This window comes from Sander lucioperca, chromosome 7 (assembly GCF_008315115.2).
Source record: "Sander lucioperca isolate FBNREF2018 chromosome 7, SLUC_FBN_1.2, whole genome shotgun sequence".
NCBI classification, from domain to species: Eukaryota; Metazoa; Chordata; class Actinopteri; order Perciformes; family Percidae; genus Sander; species Sander lucioperca.
Window position 1 is genome coordinate 27,884,516 of NC_050179.1, and position 12,441 is coordinate 27,896,956.

General features: G+C 41.6%; 1 protein-coding gene across 2 annotated transcripts in view; it reads right to left on the minus strand.

Moving 5' to 3' along the window:
* ca5a (carbonic anhydrase Va) overlaps nt 1-11,138 on the minus strand; it is a 36,530-nt gene extending 25,392 nt beyond the window's left edge. For both annotated transcript variants that reach the window (XR_004897761.1, XM_031310418.2), the window contains exon 1: nt 10,638-11,138. Coding sequence is in view for 1 of the 2 variants with exons in the window: in XM_031310418.2 (XP_031166278.1) it covers nt 10,638-10,779 (142 nt within the window). In the remaining variant the exon portion in view is untranslated. The remainder of the gene's footprint in view (nt 1-10,637) is intronic.
* Nucleotides 11,139-12,441: the final 1,303 nt, after the last annotated feature.

Sequence of the window (12,441 nt, forward strand, 5' to 3'; positions counted from 1 at the left end):
CGTGACTTCTGTGTACAGTTCCACCCCTAGCCAGTGGTGTGTTAGTGGTGAGAGGAATACATTGTGGATATAGTAAATTGCACTAGCTGGTCTGTGAGTCCTCCATCCATGTGTGCGTTCATAAACATGCGAGTAGACTGGTATAAATATATAGATATGTATTTTGGTGTGTTAAGTTTATATTGACATTTATACAGTGAGGAAAATAAGTATTTGAACACCCTGCTATTTTACAAGTTCTCCCACTTAGAAATCATGGAGGGTCTGAAACTGTCATCGTAGGTGCATGTCCACTGCGAGAGACATAATCTAAAAAAAAAAAATCCAGAAATCACAATGTTTGATTTTTTAACTATTTATTTGTATGATACAGCTGCAAATAAGTATTTGAACACCTGAGAAAATCAATGTTAATATTTGGTACAGTAGCCTTTGTTTGCAATTACAGAGGTCAAACGTTTCCTGTAGTTTTTCACCAGGTTTGCACACACTGCAAGAGGGATTTTGGCCCACTCCTCCACACAGATCAGTCAGGTTTCTGGGCTGTCGCTGAGAAACACGGAGTTTGAGCTCCCTCCAAAGATTCTCTATTGGGTTTAGGTCTGGAGACTGGCTAGGCCACGCCAGAACCTTGATATGCTTCTTACAGAGCCACTCCTTGGTTATCCTGGCTGTGTGCTTCGGGTATTTGTCATGTTGGAAGAACCAGCCTCGACCCATCTTCAATGCTCTAACTGAGGGAAGGAGGTTGTTCCCCAAAGTCTCGCAATACATGGCCCCGGTCATCCTCTCCTTAATACAGTGCAGTCGCCCTGTCCCATGTGCAGAAAAACACCCCCAAAGCATGATGCTACCACCCCGATGCTTCACAGTAGGGATGGTGTTCTTGGGATGGTACTCATCATTCTTCTTCCTCCAAACACGGTTAGTGGAATTATGACCAAAAAGTTCTATTTTGGTCTCATCTGACCACATGACTTTCTCCCATGACTCCTCTGGATCATCCAAATGGTCATTGGCAAACTTAAGACGGGCCTTGACATGTGCTGGTTTAAGCAGGGGAACCTTCCGTGCCATGCATGATTTCAAACCATGACGTCTTAGTGTATTACCAACAGTAACCTTGGAAACAGTGGTCCCAGCTCTTTTCAGGTCATTGACCAGCTCCTCCCGTGTAGTTCTGGGCTGATTTCTCACCTTTCTTAGGATCATTGAGACCCCACAAGGTGAGATCTTGCATGGAGCCCCAGTCCGAGGGAGATTGACAGTCATGTTTAGCTTCTTCCATTTTCTAATGATTGCTCCAACAGTGGACCTTTTTACACCAAGCTGCTTGGCAATTTCCCCGTAGCCCTTTCCAGCCTTGTGGAGGTGTACAATGTTGTCTCTAGTGTCTTTGGACAGCTCTTTGGTCTTGGCCATGTTAGTAGTTGGATTCTTACTGATTGTATGGGGTGGACAGGTGTCTTTATGCAGCTAACGACCTCAAACAGGTGCATCTAATTTAGGATAATAAATGGAGTGGAGGTGGACATTTTAAAGGCAGACTAACAGGTCTTTGAGGGTCAGAATTCTAGCTGATAGACAGGTGTTCAAATACTTATTTGCAGCTGTATCATACAAATAAATAGTTAAAAAATCATATATTGTGATTTCTGGATTTTTTTTTTTAGATTATGTCTCTCACAGTGGACATGCACCTACGATGACAATTTCAGCCCCCTCCATGATTTCTAAGTGGGAGAACTTGCAAAATAGCAGGGTGTTCAAATACTTATTTTCCTCACTGTATGTTCTAAGATGTTCAGTTACATCTATCTAATAAATCGGAAAGCCTCTGTGTGTGTGTGTGTGTGTGTGTGTGTGTGTGTGTGTGTGTGTGTGTGTGTGTGTGTGGGGAGGGTCTGTCTTTGAAATATCTCATGAACCGTTCATCCAATCTACTTCACACTTGGTTTCCTGGGTACCCAGTGAACTTAGGGTTTGGAATTTGGAGCAGTTTGGAGAGCGTTGGATAATAAACTGTGAATAAAACTAAAAGGTTACAGAACAAAGGTTGAGGGAAAAAAAAACACTGGCTTCCGTATCTATCATTCACAATAAAGGTCCATCCTAAATCCACTCAGCATTACGCTAATAGAAAACTCAATGAAAACCCGATTTCTACCCTTCACAATAAAAGCACAGTTTAAATTCACTTTGATCATTTCGCTTAGAGGAAACTCATTTGCTGACACTAGATCGTATATCGTATTAAGTTGCTGTGAGCTGTAAATTCACCACTTCTTACTTCTCACTCAGAAGTGCTGCTAACTTATCACTAATACATAACCGTCGGCAAAATATCCCACGAATCAAATCCATACTTCAACGTTAACCGTCAATTTGATTAATTGTTCAGCTGTACTATGCATCCCCACTTACCAGGAAAACGTTTTAGACAGTGAGTGAATACAGCGTGCCACGTGAATACGTCTCCTGCAGCGGGGAGTGAGGCAGATGGACCGCAGGGTGCACTAGCTTCTCATCTCCTCTGGGGTCTGACAAACTCAAACTGTCAAATTCAGTGCCAATAATGCTATTTTTCAAGCTACTGAAGCTGTCATATTTCATGGGACATGAGCACGGTTTTCATGGGAAATCAGCCGTAGAGGCTTTCGTCGCCGTTTGTCACTCTGGTTGAGGAGAAAATGCTGTACTCGTGGTTGTCATAACATTGCGAGTGATGACGTCCTGAACTGTTCCAAATGCTCACCCTCAAAAGGAGAGAGAGCCTACATACCAACAGGCGTACATACGGCGTAGATTTAATGCAGAAACATAAATCAGGACTAAGGTATTGGGTCTGTAAACCCACAGAAGGAGGCCAGATTTGTAACCTCTTTGCCTGAGAGGCTCAACTCAAGGATCTAAGTTCTCAATCCCTGCCTCCATACTTCAGGGAAGCACAGACTGTATCACTTTCCTGTGAGTCAGATGTTTTTACCTGAGGAGTGGGGAAAGCAGAAATGTCTTTTTTTTATAAAAAAAAAAAAAAACAGTAGGCAAGGGCAATGGACAAAGGGAAGGCCAAAGGACTGTCAAGAAACCAAAAGCCCTTCTATAAAACTTTGGACAGGCAGTGCCCAGTATAACAGGCTTGTTAAAGTTAAATATGAACCTTGTTTATTATCATGGTTGAAAGCTCTGCTACACTGGCCTATTTTTCCACTTTTAAACATTTTTTTTTTTTGCCTGTTGAATGAGGTTTCAGTTTGCATGAGATGGCATACAAGACAAGGTTGGGTGTCTCAAATGTTCCATGGGCACATCAAAATTAAAGGGATGGTTCAGAGTTATTTCACCCTAGGGTCCTTTGCACCATGAACTTAAGCCAAACACCCCCCCCCCCCCCACCCCACCCCACCCCAGAAGCTTTTTTCCCTTGGTCGAACATTGGGCGAGTTAGCGCCATCAGCCGAATGGCTTAGTGCAGGCACTAATGGAACCAGAGGTGTATCTCGTAATTTACCCCACTAATAATGCCCGGAATGGTACCAAACTTCTACAGTAGTACAAATAGGTTCTGTACTCATAAAACGAGGCATTGGAAAGTTTGTAAGTACACCAGGATTTTATTTAACACTTGCCCGATGGCTTCTAAAAGTCCTGGCAGAAAGCGATGCATAAGGATGTAGTCTAACGACGCCCAGTTCCAGGAATGCACTAATATTTTGTTAGTTAGTATTTTGTAGTACCAGTTTGCAACAATTATTAGTTAACACTAAGTTGTAAACACTTCGGGAAAAAGAATTAAAAACTTTGGATATACCAAAAAAACTTTTTCAGCAACACCGGGTGATCGCGCTAGATCCCGCACAGAGCACGACATCTATTGCCGGAAGAGACTACTGGTAAAGTAGTGAAGAAGGAGCAAGAAGCGAGAGAAGAGCAGAAGAGATCAACGAAATGGCAGAGTTTGAGGTTAGCATTGAATGTGACTAGGGCTGGGCGATACGGAGAAAATCAAATATCATGATATTTTTGACCAAATACCTCGATATCGATACCGCAACAATATTGTAGTGTTGACTATTGGTGCTTTCACAAAATATTTACACAATGAGATTTTTGATAAATAATCATCAGTAATGTGGATATAATGGCTAAGTGGGTAAAGGCAAATAATAGAACAGTTACAACAGTCTGGTAAGTTCAGAAAATGACATAACTTTACTGTAATGCAGCCTTTAAAACCAGGAAAAGATACCACTTATGCCATATTACGATATCCAAAATCTAAGACGATATCTAGTAGGGCTGAACGATTAATCGCATTTGCAATAATATCGCAATATGTGAAAACGCGATTTCCTAATCGCAAAGGCTGCGATTTGGTCATGTGACTCGCGAGAGCAAATCAGTCTGCACCTGCAGAGAAAGCATCAACATAGCACGCTAACGCTATGCCATACCTTGAGTAGATTTCTGTCATTCAAAGAACTCTGAGTTATAGTTTAAAACTTTTACAGCCATTTTAATAAAATGAAGGGTTTCACTCGGGCTTGAGCAGTTAATGGATACAGGCATGCAGAACTGAAGGCTCGGTTAGCAACAATTAGTTCTGATTAGTGGTTAGCTAGCTAGCTCCGTTATAAAGATATGGAGCGTACTACTACCGTAACGATAGCCTCTCTGAGCAAGTGCAACGTTGACGCTATATATATATATATATATATATATATATATATATATATATATATATATATATATATATATATATATATATATATATATATATATATATACACACACACACACACACACACAGTGAGGAAAATAAGTATTTAAACACCCTGCTATTTTGCAAGTTCTCCCACTTAGAAATCATGGAGGGGTCTGAAATTGTCATCGTAGGTGCATGTCCACTGTGAGAGACATAATATAAAAGAAAAAAATCCAGAAATCACAATATATGATTTTTTAACTATTTATTTGTATGATACAGCTGCAAATAAGTATTTGAACACCTGTCTATCAGCTAGAATTCTGACCCTCAAAGACCTGTTAGTCTGCCTTTAAAATGTCCACCTCCACTCCATTTATTATCCTAAATTAGATGCACCTGTTTGAGGTCGTTAGCTGCATAAAGACACCTGTCCACCCCATACAATCAGTAAGAATCCAACTACTAACATGGCCAAGACCAAAGAGCTGTCCAAAGACACTAGAGACAACATTGTACACCTCCACAAGGCTGGAAAGGGCTACGGGGAAATTGCCAAGCAGCTTGGTGTAAAAAGGTCCACTGTTGGAGCAATCATTAGAAAATGGAAGAAGCTAAACATGACTGTCAATCTCCCTCGGACTGGGGCTCCATGCAAGATCTCACCTCGTGGGGTCTCAATGATCCTAAGAAAGGTGAGAAATCAGCCCAGAACTACACGGGAGGAGCTGGTCAATGACCTGAAAAGAGCTGGGACCACTGTTTCCAAGGTTACTGTTGGTAATACACTAAGACGTCATGGTTTGAAATCATGCATGGCACGGAAGGTTCCCCTGCTTAAACCAGCACATGTCAAGGCCCGTCTTAAGTTTGCCAATGACCATTTGGATGATCCAGAGGAGTCATGGGAGAAAGTCATGTGGTCAGATGAGACCAAAATAGAACTTTTTGGTCATAATTCCACTAACCGTGTTTGGAGGAAGAAGAATGATGAGTACCATCCCAAGAACACCATCCCTACTGTGAAGCATCGGGGTGGTAGCATCATGCTTTGGGGGTGTTTTTCTGCACATGGGACAGGGCGACTGCACTGTATTAAGGAGAGGATGACCGGGGCCATGTATTGCGAGACTTTGGGGAACAACCTCCTTCCCTCAGTTAGAGCATTGAAGATGGGTCGAGGCTGGTTCTTCCAACATGACAAATACCCGAAGCACACAGCCAGGATAACCAAGGAGTGGCTCTGTAAGAAGCATATCAAGGTTCTGGCGTGGCCTAGCCAGTCTCCAGACCTAAACCCAATAGAGAATCTTTGGAGGGAGCTCAAACTCCGTGTTTCTCAGCGACAGCCCAGAAACCTGACTGATCTGTGTGGAGGAGTGGGCCAAAATCCCTCCTGCAGTGTGTGCAAACCTGGTGAAAAACTACAGGAAACGTTTGACCTCTGTAATTGCAAACAAAGGCTACTGTACCAAATATTAACATTGATTTTCTCAGGTGTTCAAATACTTATTTGCAGCTGTATCATACAAATAAATAGTTAAAAAATCATACATTGTGATTTCTGGATTTTTTTTTTTAGATTATGTCTCTCACAGTGGACATGCACCTACGATGACAATTTCAGACCCCTCCATGATTTCTAAGTGGGAGAACTTGCAAAATAGCAGGGTGCAGCAGATTTTTACTTATTTAGCTGTCTAGTAAAGTTCAAAGACAGTATTTAAGTGCAATCCACATGTTTATTAGAGTAAATAATAATTAAATAATCTAAATACTAGTAAGTGTGGTAAAGCCACATATTTGTTTTTATATTTCTGCAATCTGCACTTTAGTTTGTGTGATTTGTTTCTGACTTTCATAGGAATGTTTACACCAGGCTTGGTCAGTGCTCAATATACTACTGTGATTGAAGTAGATAAATAAAAGATGTCATTCATATAAATTCATGCAGCACCTAATTTCATCATCACATACAGGCCTGGCCTCCAGGAAAGAACAGTTTGTTTAATCTATCTAATATTGTGTTGTTCATACTATACAATGATTTATTGCTTGTCTTTGTTGAATAATACAAAAGACAAAGAGCTTAAAAAATAATTGCATATTAAAATCGCAATCGCAATATTGGTGAAAAAAAATCGCAATTAGATTATTTTCCAGAATCGTTCAACCCTAATATCTAGTCTCATATCACAATATTGCCAAGCTCTAAACGTGATGATGAGTGGTTAAATTTCAAAAGGTCGCCCGTACCTATTCGAGCCTGAATACACGGACGAGGAGCTACAACTAATGGAGGAGAATTGGAGATCGCGGATGTCCCAGACACACAAAACAGATGTGCAGGGGACTGGTGGTGTAGCTGTGGACAATGCCAGCCCATGGCTACAGAGGAGGAGTGTTTGTAATGTCGGGAGTCAGACGCTTTTCCCTTACACTTGTGAGTTTTGCAAAGCATTTTTACGGGCTTTTCCCAAATCATGTAAGTGACGACGACCAGGGGCGTAGCAAGCTTTTCAAAAGTGAGGGGGATGGATGTGATTTGTTTATTAACAATAAAAACGATGGATAATCGTACTGTTTGTTAACATGGGCAAACGGAGCATAATCTAAATACGTATGTGCTAATTTGCATAAATAGCACAACAGATCTAAGATTTAGATCTGTTGTGCTATTTATGCAAATTAGCACATACGTAATTTTATTATGATCCATTTATCCGTTTATTATGAATGCTATAACGTAGCTAATGTTACGGAACGTTATAATTCTTACATGGGAAACTACTCGTACATATTAGCTTTCATTTAACGTTGTTAGTGAAGTTAAAAGGTGCAGTTACCTCCCACCCTGTAGTTACAACTGATAAACACACCATTTTCTAAATCTCTGCTAATAGTAACGGCATATAAAAAGAGATGAAAATGCCACCGGACATTAAACTTTACGAACATAAATGGCAAAAGACAACCTAGCTAGCTAGCTAGCTAGCTAGCTAACAGCCTAATGTTAAATGATAGGTTCAGTTAGCTAACGTTAGCTCGGGTTGTATCTACCTAATTACGATAGCAATTTGTACCAGCAGCATTAAAGAGTTAAAGGAGAACTCCGGGCAATTTTTACGTTAATCTTGATCGCTATAAGTATGTGAGTAGCCTACTGTCGATAGCAAAAAAAAAAACAAGCCGAATCGGTGCTAGCTAACTGGAGCTGCTGCAGCTAATGCCTCCCACTTAGCTAAAATGGCACTTTTGGGGGCATATCATAAAGAGTGCCTTTGTGCCTCTTAACAGACACAAAATGCAATTAAAATGTCTGTGCAACATGAACAGGGCCCTTACATGACAACAAGATGCGTTTTCAACTCAGACATTGTTTAAATTCACCTACCCTGTTAGCTGCTAGCTGCCGTCTGGGATGAGTGAGTGTTCAGCCAGGCTTCGGTAATAATCATCAAGCAGCAGTTCCCCGTGTATTTGTAGGATATATATCCATTTTGTGTGCGATCCATCTGGCGTTGGTGAATAGTAGTCTCTGCAGTGGCGAACTGTGTGTTAGTTGCCTTAGCCAGGCTAGCAGGGCCGACCGGCATCCTAATTCCTCCCCGCCTTCCTCAACTGCCGCGGCCGACAACAATCCACGGGCGCCCACTGGTCTGGTGGATGTCCTCCAGAGGACAGTTCATGCTTTCGCAGCGAAATTTTTGCGGCGAAAAAAGTTTATTTCCCCCTCAAAAATAGGTAATTGACCACTGTAGTGGTTATGATCATATCAGTGACTATGTAACTACATGGAAACGGGCCACATGATGCCTGTTTCTTGTAAAGTAACAGCGTTACAGAAGGCTGACTGTAGTCTTGCGCTGAAGTCCCGCAGGAATTCAGTTGTAGCAGGAAAAGGTAAACAGCAGTGTGCAGATCGGAGCGTGGTGTGAGAAGAGTGAAGAGCGGAAGTGTTCACAAGGGAAGACGCTTGGAGTAACCTATGGAGCTAGAGCTAGCCTTCAGTAACGCTATTACTGTACAAGAAACAGGCATCATTTGGCCCGTTTCCATGTAGTTACATAGTCACTGATATGATCATAACCACTACAGTGCTCAATTACCTATTTTTGAGGGGGAAATAAACTTTTTTCGCCGCAAAAATCTTGCCGCGAAAGCATGAACTGTCCTCTGGAGGACATCCACCAGACCAGCGGGCGCCCGTGGATTGTTGTCGGCTGCGGCAGGTGAGGAAGGCGGGGAGGAATTAGAAGGATACTGGTCGGCCCTGCTAGCCTGGCTAAGGCAACTGACACACAGTTCACCACTGCAGAGACTACTAATCACCAACGCCAGATGGATCGCACACAAAATGGATATATATCCTACAAATACACGGGGAACTGCTGCTTGATGATTATTACTGCCTGACTGAACACTCACTCATCCCAGACGGCAGCTAGCAGCTAACAGGGTAGGTGAATTTAAACAATGTCTGAGTTGAAAACGCATCTTGTTGTCATGTAAGGGCCCTGTTCATGTTGCACAGACATTTTAATTGCATTTTGTGTCTGTTAAGAGGCACAAAGGCACTCTTTATGATATGCCCCCAAAAGTGCCGTTTTAGCTAAGTGGGACCTCTCGGCATTAGCTGCAGCAGCTCCAGTTAGCTAGCACCGATTTGGCTCGTTTTTTTTGCTATCGACAGTACTCACATACTTATAGCGATCAAGATTAACGTAAAAATTGCGAGTTCTCCTCAATGTAGAATGCGGTCTGTTAAGACCGCTGCGAAGTATAACACACCGTTGCCATGAAAAACAGAGCGTTGCTATGGACGCAATTTTGTTCACTCAGGCAATATAATCGCTACACACAGCCTACGACGTAGCTACGGCGGCAGTTCGACGCAAGGCGTTTGTGCAAAACTGTGGAAAAACTGCAGAAAAAGTGTGGGTGTTGAACCCTCTCACCGGGAAAAGTGTGTGTGTTAAAACACCCACATCCCCCACGGGTGCGACGCCCCTGTCGTCGACGACGCAGTGGTAGCAGCAGAGAGTAGAAGCCATCGGGCAAGTGTTATTTAAATAAACTCCTGGTGTACTTACAAACTTTCCAATGCCTCATTTTATGAGTACAGAACCTATTTATACTACTGTAGAAGTTTGGTACCATTCTTGGCATTATTAGTGCGGTAATTTACAAGATACACCTTTGGTTCCATTAGTGCCTGCACTAAGCTTCTAGGGGGGTGTTTGGCTTGAGGTCATGGTGCAAAGAACCCTAGGGTGAAATTACTCCGAACCATCCCTTTAAGGGAAATGACTAAAGCCAAAGGTCTAACATTTTTATCATTACTTAACCTCAATGGGGATATATACAGTGGAGATGTGATGGCATAGAATAATAAGTGGGTGGTTTTATTTTCAGATGGCACACTTTGGAAAAAAATCAGGCTCTAAATGTTCTGTGTGCATTTGAAAACAGCATTCTTAACACTTAACATAGTAGTGACTTGACTTGACTTACAGGCCCCTATGTAGGTCAAAGGGCTTCAAAAGGTTCCTGTAGGGATTTCAAAAACCTGGAGCCAGATTCTGTCTCAAACACAGATTAGTCAACAGAGTGTGTTTGATCCCAATCCACTGAGATAAATCCACTCCGGTGCGCTCCATGCTCATGGATGACAACAAAAGTAACCATTAACTGATGCTGTGTAACCCACAATGATAGGCCTTAGAGCCTTTATACATCTTCAAAGTAAGCATTTTAACCTCAGAAACTCTCGCCAACAGTGGCATTGTGTGTGTATCAGCATGGCAGTGGTTGGTTTAGGATTTCATTGAGCCCAAAATGTTCCCTTTGAAGCTGTATGAGCTGCCGTGTCGACACGCTAGAAAAACAATAAACATTGTGTAACTTACAGCTACAACACAAGTGTACTTACTCTGCGACAGCACATATTTGCTTGAGCACGCAGTGAGGTTGCATGTCCTGACAGGCGTTATCCGTTGACTCTTGGCATGTCTGACGAGCTGTCGGTTAAGGTTGGACGCGAGAGGTCTTATTACGGATGACAGAGTCACCATATTTGTCAAGCTGACGTTATCAGGTTCACAAGAAGCGCTTTAATGCCTTTCGTCGCGCTGTTTTATTTGAAGCTAATGGTTAGCTAAGCCTTTTTAGCTCCACAAAAGTTAGCTCTCACTACAATGCCTGTTCAAAACAAAACTATCCGCTCGGCTGGCTGTTTTCGTCTGTCTCTGCCCTCCTGCCGTTTGCCTGGAGGCGGGGGAAGGGGCAGACGTTCGCTTTACACACATTCAAAATGTGGCCGCAAAAAACAACAAGCGTTTCTCCCGAAACTGTAGTGTCGGTATTTAACCCGGTTAAATAGTGTCATTGCGGGCCCTGACAGACACTCGATAAATTATATCGGCCGCTGTTGGGTAACTGTTTGCTCTGCAGGACGGAAGGGGGGGGGCACCCGTGCTGACCAATCAGCGGCCTCCACTGAGGGGCGTTAGCAATGATGATGATGATGACGACTTCTTTTTTTGTTTTCCTGTAAATCATTTTATTAACTCTGCTTTTGTGGTGCAAATGTTGTATTTCTGCTTTTACTTTAGTAAAATATCTGTGAAATAGACTAAATTATTAATAACCGCTACATGAGTATTATCAGAAATATTTAGTAATAAGTATCCAAAGTAGAAGTACTCATTATGCAGAATGGTTCCTTTCATGCTGCTAAATTATAATGTATGTTGTAATATAGTTATATAATACTGATGCTTTAACATGAAACCATCATTTAAGTGTTGCAGCTCTTTGGAAAGGAGTGGGTATTTCGATTCATAACAACGCATCATATTTTATAGCTGAGCATATGATTTGTATGAAGTCTTAATCAGCTACAATAATTATAGCTATAGCTAATTTTAGCTGTCAGTAGGCCTATAGTGGGTTAAAAAGTGTAGCTTTCTTTTAAATGAAGTGGACTAAAAGTATAAAGTAGCTTGAAAGGGAAATTCTCATGTAGAGTACAAGTACTTCAAAAATGTACTTAAGTACAGTATTTGAGTAAATGCACTTAGTTACCTTCCACTTACATTACATACAACAGAGCCATCATTATTAGTAACACCTGGGCATTATCTTTACCTGTCCTGTATTTACATGTCTCTGCTCTTAACTTTTTAACTTCCTCAAAAAAATCCTTTTTAATTTTATTGCATCGTAAAGTCAAGTGTCTGCTATGAAAAATGTATTTTGGAAAGCCAGAGCCTGTGAACGTGTTCTGCTTGTTCTATATAACTGTTCATGCAGATGCAACTTCAAATGTCTTCGTTTCTTTATATTTATTTTTGTTTCCACTGTCCATCTTTATCCTGTAAACCGACTAATCATCCCAAGGGAAACACTGATGTTTCATCTAATCAAACATTTTGACGTCAAGCTTGTTTATAGTAAAGTGCTGTGTGTATGTGCGTTTGTGTGGAGGGCTGTAGTGTTGCATCATGGTTACCCTTCTCAAGAATGTCACACTCTGTACAGAGCTGACCACATGACTGTCAAACTTTAATCCCTTAACTGAACAAATGATATATTCACAACGCCAAAACACAGATTCATGTGCCGGGAAAACAAGCTCTAACAGACGTGCGATTCTGTGTGTGATTTTAGTGTTTACTTTGGAATTTTTTGTATCAACATGAAAGACAGACAAATAAACAAGACAACACGAAGCC